The 18,948-nt window shown below is 44.4% G+C and overlaps 1 protein-coding gene and 1 long non-coding RNA gene across 2 annotated transcripts in view; one reads left to right on the forward strand and one right to left on the reverse strand.

The window, feature by feature from the left end:
• Positions 1 to 3,723: 3,723 nt before the first annotated feature.
• LOC143803967 (uncharacterized) lies at positions 3,724 to 11,354 on the forward strand. The gene is made up of 3 exons (XM_077281718.1): positions 3,724 to 3,968; positions 4,174 to 5,371; positions 11,313 to 11,354. The coding sequence occupies exons 2-3, from the start codon at positions 4,568 to 4,570 to the stop codon at positions 11,352 to 11,354; spliced, it is 846 nt and encodes a 281-aa protein (XP_077137833.1). The 5' UTR covers positions 3,724 to 3,968; positions 4,174 to 4,567.
• Positions 11,355 to 12,502: 1,148 nt separating this feature from the next.
• Positions 12,503 to 18,948, reverse strand: part of LOC143808001 (uncharacterized) — a 76,441-nt gene continuing 69,995 nt past the window's right edge. The window contains exon 3 of the long non-coding RNA XR_013221857.1: positions 12,503 to 12,799. This is a non-coding gene — a long non-coding RNA (uncharacterized LOC143808001). The remainder of the gene's footprint in view (positions 12,800 to 18,948) is intronic.

Raw genomic sequence — 18,948 nt, forward strand, 5'->3', positions numbered from 1 at the left:
GTAAACCACCTGATCGGATGGCTCCCCTTATAAAGCACTCTCTAGTAAAACATTTCTTTAAGCTCCTTCTCAACACGCTGTCACGAAACACGCGTCAGGGTGCTCTTGGTGGAAACGTTAATTACTTTTGATATTTCAGACTGAAGTGGAGTCTTGATCTATATAGGATATATTTGAATTGATTATAAAGACTCATTACTTATTGGGCCAATTCGGTTGATGTTAATGATATGCAAACGGCCTAAAAATGCAATCATGGCCTACAGCATCTCTGGACTTGTCTCCCATCTAGCACATTTGGGACATCATTTGACAGAAATTGCATAGGGAGCTGCCAGCATCAGATCTTGATGATTTGTGTGTCCAAGTACATTTAACATAGCACAATATTCATGAGACAACCATATATACAGTGGGGCAAAAAAGTATTTAGTCATTCAGCAATAGTGCAAGTTCCACCACTTAAAAAGATGAGAGGCGTCTGTAATTTACATCATAGGTAGACCTCAACTATGGGAGACAAACTGAGAAAACAAAATCCAGAAAATCACATTGTCTGCTTTTTTATCATTTTATTTGCATATTATGGTGGAAAATAAGTATTTGGTCAGAAACAAACAATCAAGATTTCTGGCTCTCACAGACCTGTAACTTCTTCTTTAAGAGTCTCCTCTTTCCTCCACTCATTACCTGTAGTAATGGCACCTGTTTAAACTTGTTATCAGTATAAAAAGACACCTGTGCACACCCTCAAACAGTCTGACTCCAAACTCCACTATGGTGAAGACCAAAGAGCTGTCAAAGGACACCAGAAACAAAATTGTAGCCCTGCACCAGGCTGGGAAGACTGAATCTGCAATAGCCAACCAGCTTGGAGTGAAGAAATCAACAGTGGGAGCAGTAATTAGAAAATGGAAGACATTCAAGACCACTGATAATCTCCCTCGATCTGGGGCTCCACGCAAAATCCCACCCCGTGGGGTCAGAATGATCACAAGAACGGTGAGCAAAAATCCCAGAACCACGCGGGGGAACCTAGTGAATGAACTGCAGAGAGCTGGGACCAATGTAACAAGGCCTACCATAAGTAACACACTACGCCACCATGGACTCAGATCCTGCAGTGCCAGACGTGTCCCACTGCTTAAGCCAGTACATGTCCGGGCCTGTCTGAAGTTTGCTAGAGAGCATTTGGATGATCCAGAGGAGTTTTGGGAGAATGTCCTATGGTCTGATGAAACCAAACTGGAACTGTTTGGTAGAAACACAACTTGTCGTGTTTGGAGGAAAAAGAATACTGAGTTGCATCCATCAAACACCATACCTACTGTAAAGCATGGTGGTGGAAACATCATGCTTTGGGGCTGTTTCTCTGCAAAGGGGCCAGGACGACTGATCCGGGTACATGAAAGAATGAATGGGGCCATGTATCGTGAGATTTTGAGTGCAAACCTCCTTCCATCAGCAAGGGCATTGAAGATGAAACGTGGCTGGGTCTTTCAACATGACAATGATCCAAAGCACACCGCCAGGGCAACGAAGGAGTGGCTTCATAAGAAGCATTTCAAGGTCCTGGAGTGGCCTAGCCAGTCTCCAGATCTCAACCCTATAGAAAACCTTTGGAGGGAGTTGAAAGTCCGTGTTGCCAAGCGAAAAGCCAAAAACATCACTGCTCTAGAGGAGATCTGCATGGAGGAATGGGCCAACATACCAACAACAGTGTGTGGCAACCTTGTGAAGACTTACAGAAAAGGTTTGACCTCTGTCATTGCCAACAAAGGATATATTACAAAGTATTGAGATGAAATTTTGTTTCTGACCAAATACTTATTTTCCACCATAATATGCAAATAAAATGATAAAAAAAACAGACAATGTGATTTTCTGGATTTTTTTTTCTCAGTTTGTCTCCCATAGTTGAGGTCTACCTATGATGTAAATTACAGACGCCTCTCATCTTTTTAAGTGGTGGAACTTGCACTATTGCTGAATGACTAAATACTTTTTTGCCCCACTGTAACTTCATTGATAGCATTCCAAGGCGCCATGCCATTTGCGTGTACTTCTGTGTGGAGCGCTCACACTTGATACTGAATAAATAAAAAATTTTCTTTCCAATTTTTCATAATTTGTGTACTCCCTTTACACGCACATAGAAAGAGACAAATAATTCTTGCTGAGCAGTCTGGGAAAAGCTGGTGGGACCTGACTCTTGGACTAGTCAACTCATCCTTGGCCGCACTTTCAATTATGTTCTTCTCCCAAATGCTTAATGTTTCAAATTGAAGAATTGATGTTTAAGATCAAGATGCTGGCGACTAATTCATGGTGCTCGAAACACAGGCAGCAGCAATCAGCTGATGGTTTCCTTTTAATCTTCTATATTACGTTGCTTCCACCAATACCATAAATTCACATTAATAATGCAAAGGTATCTGACAATGCCAGAAGTTCATGCTCCCTTGCATACTGTACTGTAGGACTTGTTGATAGGTTGTGTGGTGGGAAGTGACCTGGCACTGTCCCCATCATGTGTAGTATGTGTTATGCCATAGAAATATAATGGATTATAGTATATCAGCTTTACAAAAAGGAAAATCATATTGTGCTGTCTACTACTGCCCTCTGCTGGTAATTTATGATATTGCAAGGTAATAAAAATATAAAGCTTTTTTCCAGTTTAAAAAAATATTGAAGCATCTGTGACTTTTTTTTTTACAAGCAGGAGGAACCAGTGATTATAAATGTCTCTATTTTCCAGTTCACAGAGACTGCGTCTATGTTAATATCAGTATTCTGGTCTGTAGACGTTACTCACATTCTTTATGATTTATCATGGGTTCTCCAATAAGCCTGATAGATTATTATCTGTCCTTGATTATTTTGATAAGTTGTCCAGAAAAAAAGAAATAATTAGGTTGCAAACCCTGGTGTACAGATACAGTCATCACTCATGTCAGTGTACATGTATCACAAGCGTGAAGAGTGATGGTATTTGCAACATGTTCTGTAGATTGTGATCCCTCGCAGGCAGGGTCCTCTCTCCTCCTGTACCAGTCGGTGACTTGTCTTGCTCAAGATTATTGTACTTTTTTTTATTTATTATGTATACCCCTTTTCACATGTAAAGACCATGGAATAAATGGCACTATATTAATTATAACAATAATAGTTTATAGGATATTTCAAGTGAACCTGTCACCTTGGAAAACATTATGTGCCGACAGATTTAGGAGTTATCTCCAGCTATATAATGTTACAATACTTCCTCTCCTCCTTACTGAAAGCACAGCTACTGGGAGAAACTTATTTCTTTTTAGGAGCCGCTGATTTTCAGTCTTGGGGTGTGCAAGGCTGCTGTAAGCACAACCCACTACTTTGTTTGGCAGCCAGCTCTGCAGTGTGTATGTACATAGCAAGCTATTAGTGATGAGCGCAAGTGCTCGTTATCCGAGTTAGCCTAGGGTGCTCGGGTATGCACTTACTGTAGTAGCGTGCGGGTGCTCGAGTGACATGTTCACGTCTCTACACCTGCATATTTCACAAAAAAACATGCGAGGATTGCACTTCCATGTCAGACAATCCCCGCATGTTTTCTGGGTGTATAACAGCCGCAAAACAAGGGGACGCGAACATGTCACTTGAGCACCAGCGATACTCTGCACATACCCGAGCACCCGCAGCGAACTTGAGTAACGAGCACTTGCGCTCATTGTTCTGTCCTTTCTAAAAGAAGGACACAAGGTTTAGCACTAGTTCTGGTTTTGCTGTGTTATAGCACCACCCAGTGGTGGATAAATTTATAACCTGTGTTTTTCATGTAATAATAGAGTGTTGCATTGTGGGTTTCAGCAAGGCATTCTGGGATGGGGAAATTCCCATTCTCTCTCTGTGCATCTCCCTGGACACACGCGTTATCTGCTGTTGGAACTACCTCACTTACTTCTAATCCTTGTTAAGTTTATCCGGTAAGGTCATTACCCCTGTTCCTACAATGTAGTGTAGTACAGTGTGTGATTAACTGTATAGCAGCCAGTACACAGGAAATGTGGTTACCAGGAATCTGCTGTATGTAGTTATGTAGAAGTTGCACCATACTGTATGTTTCCCTGTTAGTTGTAGTTGTGTTATCGTTTAGCCCAATACTTATACATATCATTTGTATTATTCTAGTTTTACCGCGCTCATGTTTACCAATAAACAAGTTAGACTACAGAGAACAGTCTGCTTATTTGGGAGACAGAAGTGGTTTATGCCGTATGTCGGATCACACACCGTATCAACGTGTATGAAGACAGAACAGTAAAACGGAGACTTAATACCAGCGGAGGCCAGTAAAACGGAAGCTGGGCGCCGGGATTACAGTAAAGGGAGGCTAGACGCCAGCGAAAGCAAATACACCTACGCAGCCGCTTGTACCACACCGCACTACCTGCAGATACCGCAGCGGCCGCCATACAGTCACAAGTACCGAGAGTGCAGCCCACCAAGCACCACACGTCTCAGTCCACGCCGAAGTCACCCCTACCCGCTCTGAGACGTCCTACAGCCTGCAAACGGACATAAAATGTCTGCAAGTCAAACATCTTCACTCAAGACGAGATCCCAAACAAGCCGCTCTAGCAAGTCTTCCTCGAAAAGGTCTGCCACCCTCGCCCGAGCAGAAGCTGAGGCGGCGAAAGTGAGATCCTCCTTCGCTGCACAAGAGATGCAGTTAAAGTTAAGACAAGCAGACCAAGAAGCAGAAAGAGCCCGCCAAGAAGCAGAAAGAGCCCGCCTGCAAGCAGAGCAAGAAGCAGAAAGAGCCCGCCAAGAAGCAGAGCAAGAAGCAGAAAGAGCCCGCCTGCAAGCGACCTTAGAAAGGCTTTCCGCTGAAAAAGAAGCAGCAGCCGCAATAGCCAAAGCTGAGTTTTTAGAAGCCGTGGAGTTTCCTGAATCCGAGCGAGGCAGCGACATACGCGGACCAGACCTTGATCATCAGGACCCTGCTCAACGCGTCTCAGAATATGTCCGCCAACATTCCAAAGTGGAAGACAACTCTGATCCGTTACACCAACCAGCCTATACAGATTACCAGAGATCCTTCCTCCGAACACCGTACTGGAAGCAGGAAAGTATACTGCGAAACGACATTGATCACCACTACCGTCCTACGGAACAGAAGGTACGGCCTCCGCCCAGACTGACAGGGACACCCTTCGCCACTGAACGGGTTTATACAGACTTTCCTATGCCAGAAGCTCCTACCAGGTATGAGGATGCACCACAAACACCGCATAACAACAGCACACCAGCTCACGTCGGCACAGACTCAGCCACTATGAACTTTGCAAGGTTCTTTACCCGCCGGGAGCTGGTGACCAAGGGACTTGTAAAGTTCACTGATCAAGCTGAAAGCTACAGAGCATGGCGAGCCTCTTTTCAGAATGCCATCAGAGACTTGCATCTTTCCAGTAGTGAAGAGTTAGATCTACTGGTTAAGTGGCTTGGGAGCGAGTCAGCTGAACATGCCAAAAGAATCAGGAACATTAACATAAAGTACCCACACACAGGACTTCGTATGGTGTGGGAGAGACTCGAAGAATGTTATGGGTCAATAGAAGCTATAGAAAATGCTTTGTATAAAAGAATTGATGATTTCCCCAAGATAGCAAATAAGGGTTATCAAAAGCTCAGGGAACTGAGCGACTTGTTAATGGAGGTACATGCTGCTCAGGCAGAAGGTGATCTACCAGGGTTGGCATTCCTGGACACTGCCAGAGGTGTCAACCCGATTGTCCAAAAGCTCCCTTACAACTTACAAGAAAAGTGGGTCAGTCACGGGTCCCGTTACAAACAGGCTCATAAGGTACCATTTCCTCCCTTTGGGGTGTTTGTAGACTTTGTCGCTCAGCAGGCTAAAGTTAGAAATGACCCTAGTTTCGATTTCACTATGTCATGTACCGCTGCCTCTGGTGTAAAACCCAGTAAAACACCAGTGGCAGTCCACAAAACTAATGTTACCTCCACAGGTTTTCCTTCAGGGCAAGTAAGTCCTCTCCAGAAGAGGACAAACCGCAGGATCTCAGCAAATACTGCCCCCTACACAAGAAACCTCATCCTCTACTAAAATGTAGAGCCTTCAGGGAGAAGTCTCTAGAAGACCGTAAGAGTTTCCTAAAGGAAAACAAGATATGCTTCAGATGCTGCGCGACAACCTCACACTTCGCCAAGAACTGTGAATCCAGTGTGAAATGCACAGAATGTAGTAGTGTGGAACACAACACGGCCTTACATCCTGGACCACCCTCAGGGGTATCGTCGCAAGTAGAAGAGTCTGCCGAAAAACAGATGGACACTGACATGGACACCCCAGTGGTCACTTCTCGGTGCACAGAGATCTGCAAGGAACTCGTAGCAGGAAGATCCTGCTCAAAGATCTGTCTTGTCAGAGTATTCCCAGCGAGCCAACGGGATAAGGCGATCAAGGTATATGCAATCTTGGATGATCAGAGCAACAGGTCTCTAGCTAAGTCCTTTCTCTTCGACACCTTCAACATTGCTGGTCCCGGCTCTCCGTACTCCTTGAAGACATGTGCAGGTACTGTCGAGACGGCGGGGAGGAGAGCAACTGGATTCAAAGTAGAGTCTATAGACGGTCAAACCTGCTTATCCTTGCCATCAATACTGGAGTGCAACCAGATTCCAGACAACAGGTCTGAGATACCTACACCAGAGGTAGCAGCTCATCACACCCACTTGAGATGTATAGCTCACCTGATACCAGAGCTTGACCAAGGAGCTCCTATCGTCTTACTTCTCGGAAGAGACATACTACGGGTCCACAAGGCTAGAGGGCAGATCAACGGCCCACAAAACGCCCCATATGCTCAGAGACTTGACCTAGGATGGGTCATTGTGGGAGATGTCTGTTTGGGTGGAGCACACAGGCCGACATCAGTCAACAGCATGCTCACCAATACCCTTGAGAATGGACGCCCGTCTCTCTTCCAGCCATGCGAGAGTAGTTTCCTGATTAAAGAATTGCCACACCACACCCCTCCACCTTGTCCGTTAGCTGATCCTTCCTGTGAAGACCATGCATGCGACGGTGAGCAAGATCATATAGGGTGCACAGTTTTCCACAGGAAAAGAGAAGACAACCAGGTAGCAATGTCCATAGAGGACAGACTGTTCTTGGACATCATGGAGCGAGAGATAGTAAGAGATGAATCAAAGAGTTGGGTCGCACCTTTACCATTCAAACCACAGAGGCAACGCTTACCCAACAACAGAGAACTTGTCTACAGTCGATTTGTTTCCCTTACGCGCAAACTGCAGAAGGCACCAGAAACAAAACAACACTTCTTTACCTTCATGGAGAGAATATTCCAGAGTGGCCACGCGGAAATTGCACCTGTACTTCAAGATTCCGAGGAATGTTGGTACTTACCTATTTTCGGCGTGTATCATCCGAAGAAACCAGGTCAGATAAGAGTGGTATTTGACTCAAGTGCCAGATACGAAGGTGTTTCTTTAAACGACGTCTTCCTGTCCTGTCCAGACCTCAACAACAGACTTCTGGGAGTACTTCTTCGTTTCCGCAAAGACGCAGTAGCATTTATGGCTGACATACAACAGATGTTTCACTGCTTCCTTGTTAAAGAAGAACACAGAAACTACTTGAGGTTCTTCTGGTACCACAATAATGACCCCTACAAGGACATCGTGGAATATCGTATGAAGGTTCACATTTTCGGGAACAGCCCTTCCCCTGCTGTCGCTATCTATGGCCTTAGACATTCAGCCAGAGAAGGTGAAGCGAAGTATGGATCGGATGTAAGATCTTTTGTGGAAAAGGATTTCTACGTAGATGACTGCCTGAAATCCACACCCTCAGAGGAGTCGGCAGTCAGTCTCCTGAAAAGGGCACAAGAAATGCTCGCTTCATCCAATTTGAGGTTGCACAAAATTGCTTCCAACAGCCAGAAACTAATGGCAGCCTTTCCCTCTGAAGATAACTCAACCGATTTAAAAGACTTGGATTTAAGCACAGACTCCCTTCCCATGCAGCGGAGCCTGGGTCTACTCTGGGATTTGAAAAAGGATGCATTCACCTTCCAGATCAGCGAAGAAGAGAAACCCTTCACGCGTAGAGGCGTCCTGTCCGTTGTGAACAGCTTGTACGATCCTCTGGGATTTGTAACCCCTGTAACTATCCAAGGTAAAATGATGTTGAGAGACTTCACCCAAGAGACATCCGATTGGGATGATCCGCTTCCCAGCGATAAAAAAGAATTGTGGGAAAGATGGAAAAATTCTTTAGAAACCCTGTCAAGTCTCTACGTGGCACGACCATATGCTTCTGTGCCTTCATCAGAAATCAAGGTGCAAAGGCTTTGTATCTTCTGTGATGCTTCAACCAAGGCAATTGCAGCAGTGGCATATTCGAAAACAACTGACATCAATGAACAATGCCACGTAAGGCTTGTTATGAGCCGGACAAAATTGGCCCCACTCCGTGAACACACAGTACCCAGACTGGAACTCTGTGCAGCTGTGCTGGCAGTAGAGTTAGCTGAGCTTATCTCGACAGAAATGGACCTGGAAATCAAGGAAGTCGAGTTCTACACTGACAGCAAGGTAGTGCTGGGGTACATTTGCAATGAAACTCGTCGCTTCTATGTCTATGTCAGCAATCGGGTGCTAAGGATCAGGAGATCCACCGAACCTAAACAGTGGCACTATGTGTCCACGCACCACAATCCGGCGGACCACGCAACCAGATCCGTTGAAGCAAGACAACTTAAGGACACAACCTGGTTCACCGGCCCTACATTCTTATACCGTTCGACGCCATATGTGGACGAGTCAAACATCTTTGAATTGGTGGATCCAGAGGCAGATGAGGAAATCCGCCCTCAGGTATCCGTTCTACGTACTGTGACTAAAGACAATCACCTCAAATCCCACCGCTTCAACAGGTTCTCAACTTGGGACTCACTTGTTCGTGCCCTCGTTTGTTTAATTCATGTGGCTCGATCCTACAAGTCAACGTCACCCGCCATCCAGAAACCTTGCAAAGGTTGGCACCACTGCAAGCTTGCTTTTACCGTTCCAAGCATGGAAAATGCCAAGAACGTCATAATTCGTACCATACAACGTAAATGTTACGCCAAAGAAATAGATAACCTCAATAAAAGCCAACCCGTTTCCAGAGATAGTGTCTTGAAGAAGCTTGATCCAATCATTGACCAGGATGGGCTGTTAAGAATTGGAGGTCGTCTTCAAGAAGCTGAAGTGGAATTTGGGGAGAAGCACCCTATAATAATTCCTGGACATCATCATGTCACGACCCTACTTGTGCAACACCACCACGTCTTGGTGAAACATCAGGGACCACTGTTTACTGAAGGAAATCTACGAACTGCTGGACTATGGATAGTCGGAGCAAAGCGATGCGTGAGTAAACTCATTTACAATTGTGTGATTTGTCGCAAACTCCGTGGCGGGACTCAAAAGCCGAAGATGGCCAATCTCCCACCAGACAGACTTAGTACAGAACCTCCATTTACCAACGTCGGACTGGACGTATTCGGACCATGGTCTGTGGTTGCACGGAACACTAGAAGAGTCCAGGCCAATGCCAAACGTTGGGCTGTTATGTTCACCTGTATGTCCATTAGAGCAGTCCACATTGAAGTAATTGAGTCCATGGACACTTCAGGGTTTATAAATGCACTCCGACGTTTCATCGCCATCAGAGGTCCCGTGAAGCACATACGCTCCGATAGAGGTACCAACTTTGTAGGAGCAGTGAAAGAACTTCAAATTCCTTCCAACCTAGACACCACCGGTGTGGAAAGATACCTGAGTGAGCAGGGATGTACCTGGACTTTCAATCTACCACACTCTTCTCACATGGGAGGTGCTTGGGAGAGGATGATAGGAATAGCACGCAGAATCCTTGACTCCATTTTCTTGCAGGCAGGTAGTGCAAGACTCACACATGAAAGTTTGACCACATTCCTAGCAGAAGTTTCGGCCATCATTAATGCCAGACCGTTGACTTCACTTTCTAGTGACTCTGAGGATCCGACCATTCTCACTCCTGCCATGTTACTTACTCAGAAAGCCAGCGTTCTCAGCGCTCCACCTGGAGAATTTAGCAACAAGGACCTCTACAGACGACAATGGAGACAAGTCCAAAGTCTCTCCAATACCTTCTGGGACAGATGGAGGAAGCAGTACCTCTCCACCTTACAACCAAGGAAGAAGTGGCAGACCGACAAACCAAACATCAAAACTGGTGATGTCGTTCTCATGAAAGACAGCCAGTCACACCGTAATGAGTGGCCACTAGGCCTCATCACTAAAGTATTCCCAAGCAAAGATGGGAAGATCCGCAAGGTCGAGGTCAAAGTAGGCAAGTCTGGGGAAAGCAAACTATTCCTCAGACCAGTGGCGGAACTTGTCTTACTGTTTTCGCCAAAAGAACCTGTAGGTGGCATCGGTTGATGCCAAGCGGGGAGTGTTCTGTCCTTTCTAAAAGAAGGACACAAGGTTTAGCACTAGTTCTGGTTTTGCTGTGTTATAGCACCACCCAGTGGTGGATAAATTTATAACCTGTGTTTTTCATGTAATAATAGAGTGTTGCATTGTGGGTTTCAGCAAGGCATTCTGGGATGGGGAAATTCCCATTCTCTCTCTGTGCATCTCCCTGGACACACGCGTTATCTGCTGTTGGAACTACCTCACTTCTAATCCTTGTTAAGTTTATCCGGTAAGGTCATTACCCCTGTTCCTACAATGTAGTGTAGTACAGTGTGTGATTAACTGTATAGCAGCCAGTACACAGGAAATGTGGTTACCAGGAATCTGCTGTATGTAGTTATGTAGAAGTTGCACCATACTGTATGTTTCCCTGTTAGTTGTAGTTGTGTTATCGTTTAGCCCAATACTTATACATATCATTTGTATTATTCTAGTTTTACCGCGCTCATGTTTACCAATAAACAAGTTAGACTACAGAGAACAGTCTGCTTATTTGGGAGACAGAAGTGGTTTATGCCGTATGTCGGATCACACACCGTATCAACGTGTATGAAGACAGAACACTCATCACTACAAGCCACCAATAAAGTAGCGGGGCATGCTTACAGCTATAGCGCTCAGTATAGTCAGCATGCTGTAAGTCTAAGGTGACTGCCGCTCCCGTGCCTGAGGAAGAGACCTATAAGAAGTCCCAGAAGCTTGCTTTCTAACATCATTTATTTTATCTTTGTTAGCCATTAAAATGTATCATAACTACAAGGTTATCTTGTTTTTCCCAGAGAGCAATCTTTAGCGGCTCCCTGCACCGCCTATATGACTGAAAGCTGACTGCTCATGGGCACAAATAAATTCCCCAGTAGCTGCTCTTTCAGTAAGGTGGCTGGGCAGCACTGTAACACTATTTTCCTACAAACTAACCCTATATCTTCAGGTAAACAGCATTCTCCGAACCGATGCATGTATTGCACAGTTGAGAAAAATCAGTTTGGTTACCATTGCATAATCAGAGACTCAGCCGTATACTGTATATGCTCTCATTTCTACAAAGTGTACACCCTGTACTGTAAATATTAACCCCTGACCTCTTCGGGTATGTTTCCATGGTCATTATTAGGCAGCGCTTTCGACGCAGCACGTCCGCACCGTCCAGAGCGCTGCCGGCTTGGAACGCAGGTGATTCCGTATGTGTTCATTGAACCGTGTGGAATCACTGCACCCAATACATTGGACTGTTGATAGTTATCTTGCAGAGACTGAGCGTCTCCTCATGATAAATTGACATGCTGCGGTCTCGAAAGACGCTCTGCATGTCTGTCTCTGCAGGGAAGCCGGAGGCGTCCCTGGGCGCATAGTGGCCATGGGATATCTTCAAAGCCCATCCACTATCCTGTAACATCTGGCCGCTGCAGGTTTGACGCTGCGGATGAACGCAGCATCAAACCCACAGCATTTACTGAACGTGGAAACATACCCTTCCGGGTCTGACTCTGACCTGTTATCTATATATATAAAAGATAAAAGTGTGCGCGTCTGCGCGTGTGCGTGTGTGTCAGCCATGCCCCCTCCACTAAGCCCCAACCAATCACTAAGCATGAGTGTGTGTATATCAGCCACGCCCACTCCACATAGCCCCAACCAATCACTAAGCATCTTTCATTTCACCAGGGCTGTTTAAAAGAAGCTGAGCTGCGATTGGTTGCTATGAGCAACAGTTATCCTTGTAGACAGTTGTGGTAACTGAGGCCTATTATTCTTATCATTTCTATGGTTTTATCATCCTTTTGTAAAGCTGGAAATAACACAATTTATTACCATGCCGACACAGACCACCCTCTGCCACAGACTGCAGGGGGAGCCCAGAATCAGGAACTTCTCTTTTGGCATGAAGCATCTCATTAACTTAAAACTTCAAACACAGATTAAAAAAAGAAATAAAAAAAGGATTTCTCAAACCAAGGTATCATTTTAATCGGTGTAAAAGTGCCAACCTGACAATGTTGGCTCTGACGGGATCATGTGGGATATTAGGAGTAGTAGTCCGGTGGCTCTGGCTGACGGGATGATGTGGAATATCAGGGGTAGAAATCCGGTGGCTCTGATGGTATGATGTGTGATATTAGGGGAAGTAGTCCGGTGACTCTGGCTGATGGGACGATTGGGATATTAGGGATAGTATTCCAGTGGCTCCGGCTGATGTGGGATTTAGGGGTAGTAGTCCGGTGGCTCTAGCTGACGGGATGATGTGGGAAATCTATTCATCTTTGCACTGGAAGGAAAAACCAAAAATGTTGTTTACCAAAAGGCTCATGGAAGAGTTGAAAATAAAATACTATCAATATTTGGGTAATCATTTAGTCAATTTGTGTTGCAAATCTGTAGTGTTGAATATATGATGTGAAATGTTTTTATGTGCAATATAATAATTATAATCTATCTATATAATCGTCTAAGGGTCACTTCCGTCTGTCTGTCGGTAATGAAATCCCGCGTCGCCATCTCACGAGACCGCAATGCATTCTAGGGACCGGATCATTGCGAAGAGCATCACTAAACACCTCGCCTGGATCCGGGGGCCGCCAGAAGGTGAGTATATAACTATTTTTTATTTTAATTCTTTTTTTTAACAGGGATATGGTGCCCACATTGCTATATACTACGTGGGCTGTGTTAGATACTACGTGGGCTGTGTTATATACTGCATGGGCTGTTATATACTACATGGGCTGTGCTATCTACTACGTAGCTGTGATATATACTACGTGGTTGTGTTATATACTACGTGGCCTGTGTTATATACTATGTGGGCTGTGCTATATACTACATAGCTGTGCAATATACTACGTGGTTGTGTTATATACTACGTGGCCTGTGTTATATACTACGTGGGCTGTGCTATATACTATGTGGGCTGTTATACACTGCGTGGGCTGTGCTATATACTATGTGGGCTGTTATACACTGTGTGGGCTGTTATATACTACCTCACTGTGTTATATACTACGTGGGCTGTGTTATACACTGCGTGGGCTGTGTTATATACTATGTGGGCTGTTATATTCTACGTGGGCTGTGCTATATACTACATGGGCTGTGTTATACACTGCGTGGGCTGTGCTATATACTACGTGGGCTGTGATATACACGGTGTGGGCTGTGCTATATATATAATATGTGCGATATTGGAGCGGGATTTAAACACTGCTTCACTTTTTACTATTGATGCTGCCTATGCAGCATCAATAGTAAAAAGATATAATGTTAAAAATAATAATAATTAAAAAAATCATGATATTCTCACCTTCCGGCTTCCCCGGCAGCTTTTCTCGCTCCTTGTGATGCTCCGGTCCCAGTAATGCTTTGCCATAATGACCCCAGATGACGTAGCGGTCTCGTGAGACCGCTACATCATCATGGGTTATTGCCGCAAAGCATCGCTGGGAACGGACCTGGCAGGAGCATCGCTAAAGGCCTGGGCTGGATCCGGGGGCCGCCAGAAGGTGAGTATATAACTATTTTTTATTTTAATTATTTTTTTTTAACAGGGATATGGTGCCTACACTGCTATATACTACGTGGCTGTTATATACTACGTGGGCTGTACTATATAGTACGTGGGCGGTGCTATATACTACTATACTACGTGGGTTGTTATATACTACGTGGGCTGTGCTATATACTGCGTGGGCTGTGCTATATACTACGTGGGCTGTGTTATATACTACATGCGCAGTGTTATATACTACATGCGCTGTTATATCAATTCCAAACAACGTAGACAATCCAGCTCCAGCAAGATAGGTAAAAAAATGTATATTTTATTAATCCAACATGGCAATAAAAAGGAAAAAACTCCTTACAAAAGGTAGACCAAGCAGGTGATTGTATAAATACGGCTACGCGTTTCGACCCATATAGGTCTTACTCATGCCTATGCAATTCCAGGAATGAGCGTTATACATATAGCACATTCAGACCTCTGACACACCCCTCGTGTCACATGATTAGTCTGTAAGGTCCTGGAACCACATATATTCTAAATACATTTTAAAATACTACACAAAACACATTAAAACATCAACTGTAATGATACATAATTTTATTTCTCTTGTTCATGCCTGCAGGGAAGCGAGTATTTAAATTATAGATCCAAAAAGCCTCTCTCGTGAGTAGGCGTCTTTTTAGATCTCCTCCGCGATATGACAGATAAACTTTCTCAATGCCGTGCACTTTTAAAGGGAACCTGTCACCCCCAAAATGGCTGGTGAGGTAAGCTCACCGGCATCAGGGGCTTATCTACAGCATTCTGTAATGCTGTAGATAAGCCCCCAATGTTACCTGAAAGAGGAGAAAAAGACGTTAGATTATACTCACCCAGGGGCGGTCCCGGTGCGGTCTGGTCAAATGGGTGTCTTTGGTCCGCTCCGGCGTCTCCCATCTTCATTCCATGACGTCCTCTTCGGGTCTTTACGCCGCGGCTCCGGCGCAGGCGTACTTTGTCTGCCCTGTTCAGGGCAGAGCAAAGTACTGCAGTGCGCAGGCGCCGGGCCTCTCTGACCTTTCCGGCGCCTGCGCACTGCAGTACTTTGCTCTGCCCTCAACAGGGCAGACAAAGTACGCCTGCGCCGGAGCCGCGGCGTAAAGACCCGAAGAGGACGTCATGGAATGAAGATGGGAGGCACCGGAGCGGACCGGAGACACCCATCCAACCTGACCTCACCGGGATCGCCCCTGGGTGAGTATAATCTAACGTCTTTTTCTCCTCTTTCAGGTAACATCGGGGGCTTATCTACAGCATTACAGAATGCTGTAGATAAGCACCTGATGCCGGTGAGCTTACCTCACCAGCCATTTTGGGGGTGACAGGTTCCCTTTAAAGCCGTGATGCCCCCATTATGTTGCATATAAAAATGTTTTGACACCATAGAAATATTCCTATTCATCACATTAGGATTAGTAGCATCTCTAATGTGTTCAGTTACACGTGTTTTTAATTTCCGTGATGTACATCCTATATAGGAGATATGACATAGTGTGCAATCTACTTTATAAACCACGTTTTTGGTGTGGCAATTAATGAAGCTATTTATTTTATACTCTTTAGTTTTATCTGAGTTTTCAAAAATATTACCCGGCTGTATGTGTGCACAAGTGCTACAAGCGGGAGTACCACACCTAAAAAAACCCTTACAATCGAGCCATGTATTAGATCTGGCTTTAGATGAAACTGAATTCGGGGCAATTAAATCACCAATAGTTTGTGCCCTCCTTGCTACCACACTTACTCCATCCTTTAATATATCCAGTAATGTATTATCTTCATACAAAATAGGTAGTCTTTTGTTAATTATCCCCTTGATTTGATTAAATTGAGAAGAAAACTGCAAGCAGACGTACGGCTTTCCTTCATATTTTTTCTTTTTTTTTGTTATATACTCTGTGGGCTGTGCTATATACTACATGGCTGTGCTATATACTGCATGGGCTGTGCTATATACTGCATGGGCTGTGTTATATACTACGTGGGCTGTGCTATATACTACGTGGCTGTGCAATATACTATGTGGCTGTGCTATATACTACGTGGCTGTTATATGCTCTGTGGCTGTGTTAAATACTACGTGGGCTGTTATATACTACGAGAGCTGTGTTATATGCTACGTGGCTGTTACATACTACGTGGCTGTGCTATATATTATGTGGGCTGTTATATGCTACGTGGCTGTGCTATATACTACGTGGCTGTGCTATATACTATATGGGCTGTGTTATATGCTATGTGGGCTGTGCAATATACTACGTGGCTGTGTTATATGCTACGTGGGCTGTGTTGTTATGATCCTTAGTGGTTGAGGATCACAAATTACTCCAGCTAAGTAACAAACATAGGACAAGCTCTAGGGAGGTGGCAAACTGGACTGGCCGCAAATCTGAACCTATCCAAACACACTAGAAGTAGCCGGTGAACGTGCTTAAAAATCCTAGACGTCCCGAGCCAGCCTGAGGAACTAACTACCCCTAGAGAGAAAGAAAGACCTCTCTTGCCTCCAGAGAAATAATCCCCAAAGATATAGAAGCCCCCAACAAATAATAACGGTGAGGTAAGAGGAAGGCACATACACAGGGGTGAAAGCAGATTCAGCAAATGAGGCCCACTAATACTAGATAGCAGAAAATAGAAACGGGAATCTATGCGGTCAGTAAAAAACCCTTACAAAATATCCACTCTGAGATTTCAAGAACCCCCACACCAACTAACGGCGTGGGGGGAGAAACTCAGTCCCCTAGAGCAACCAGCAAGCGAGGAAATCACATTTTAGCAAGCTGGACAAGAAACATAATGAATGCTGATAATCAAAAAATGAACAAACAAAAACTTAGCTTGTCTTGGAGAGACTGGGAGCAAGGTAGTCACAAGGAATCTGAAGAGCACTGAATACATTGAAAGCAGGCAAGGAACTGAGTCTCCAGGTGAGCTAAATAGGAAACCAACCAAGGATAACGAACCAGCTGATGCTGCCAACCTGCAGAAAGACAACACTACACAGTACCGCTTGTGACCACTAGAGGGAGCCCAAAAATAGAGTTCACAACACTGTGTTATATGCTATGTGGCTGTGCTATATGCTACGTGGGCTGTTATATACTATGTGGGCTGTTATATGCTATGTGGCTGTGCTATATGCTACGTGGGCTGTGTTATATACTATGTGGGCTGTGTTATATACTACGTGGGCTGTGTTATATGCTACTTGGCTGTGCTATATTTCTCTGCTGTATCTGTGCATCATGAATCGTGGTATGTGATAAAGGGGGGCCCACTGAGACTCTTTCACCTGGGGCCCTCCAAAACCTGGAGCCGGCCGTGGCTTCACTGATTGGTCGCACCCGGCCGGGCGCAACCAATCAGCGACAGGCGCAGTCCGGCCGCGAATTGGCACGGGATTTGAACCACGCTTCGCTGATTGGTCGCGCCCGGCCATCCGAATCCTGTGTATTCATTGCATTATTCTTAAATCTTCATAAATAAACTACATACATATTCTAGAATACTCGATGCGTTAGAATCGGGCCACCATCTAGTTTGTTATAACTAACCACAGTTTGTTACTATGCCTGGGCAATGCCGGGCTCTTCAGCTAGTATACTAATATAATGGAAACACCTAAACTCCTTATAGCTAAGTCATAAAGCGTAACCTGTATACCAAAAAAGAGACCTGTATATATAGGCCATGTAAAAATTAATTACTTTATTAAACAGACATTTATAAAACCGATAAATAAATATAAAAAGTGAAACATCACAGAAGAGGCAAATGGTGGGTATGCCTGGATGTAAACATACAAATATTAGTCAGGCACCCTGTACATAGATTGAACAGCAGCTCTATCAAGAATTACATATACTGTACATACATCTGTGTGTGCAGAAAATACATATATCTACATATATCAAACTATTACATACATGTGACACCCCCGGAAGAAGCGTTATACGAAACGGCGTTGGGGTTGGGGACGTGCAGCTGTTATGGTCCTGTCTTTTGGGTCCTTTTACCTACTTCATTGCTTCAGGTCATGTACTTTCTTCCTTTTACCTATATAAATGTTGTACCCTTGACATTTCAGAAAGTAACATTATAGAATGTAACCTGCTGTGAACTGCTTATTTAGGATTTCCTCACTGCACTAAGCACTTTAATTTTGTTGTAACCCTGAACACAGACATAGCCTTAAAATGATTTATATGTTTTGAAACCTCAACCTGCTTTATATTAGAATGTATTCTTAAATGACCCAATTGTTGACCCAGACATTTTTTGCACTTCCCCCCTTGGAGGTTTATTCCCGACCTGTATTGTCTACTCATTTTTATTTTCATGTTTAATTTTAAATATATCTAAATAAACTATTGGTTTTATTAATATATTGTTGGAATCACTCTGTATCTCTAGACAGCGATATCTCAAGTGGTCTGAGATAGTGTATCTATGTTCACACTTTGCAGTTTTGCTACTTTTTTAATGCAAATTGTAAGTTGCGTTAAAGCTGCTTACAAAAAGGTTTTGCTTCATTTTTGCTTTCTCTTGTACATGTTGATAAAGTTTAGTGGCCCAAAAAAGCCTGATTTAACTTCCTCAGGTTTTTGCAGCAAAAAAATTATACTTGCATTTTTTGCCATGTTTTTACACTAAGGGCAGAGACAGACTGCCGTATTTCTCGTGCAACAATCTCATTGTAAACCTGGTACTGGCTGCTGGTTCTCCTGACCTGAGCTTGACAGCTGCATAGAAATACATCATACTGTCTTGCTCAGGTCAGGAGAGGTGCCGGCCAGTCCCTGCAGTGCGATGCGATCCTCGCCCTAGTTATACGGCAGTCTGACTCAGCCCTTACCCACTGTTTCCTATGGGTG

This window comes from Ranitomeya variabilis, chromosome 2, assembly GCF_051348905.1.
Source record: "Ranitomeya variabilis isolate aRanVar5 chromosome 2, aRanVar5.hap1, whole genome shotgun sequence".
Classification (NCBI taxonomy): domain Eukaryota; kingdom Metazoa; phylum Chordata; class Amphibia; order Anura; family Dendrobatidae; genus Ranitomeya; species Ranitomeya variabilis.

Bases quoted from the DNA above. Each gene is read 5' to 3' on its own strand.
- LOC143803967 (XM_077281718.1), top strand. From the start codon at position 4,568: ATGTCTGCAAGTCAAACATCTTCACTCAAGACGAGATCCCAAACAAGC. The intron at 5,372-11,312 runs GTAAAGTTCACT...TGTTTTTCCCAG, and splicing joins AGCTGGTGACCAAGGGACTT to AGAGCAATCTTTAGCGGCTC.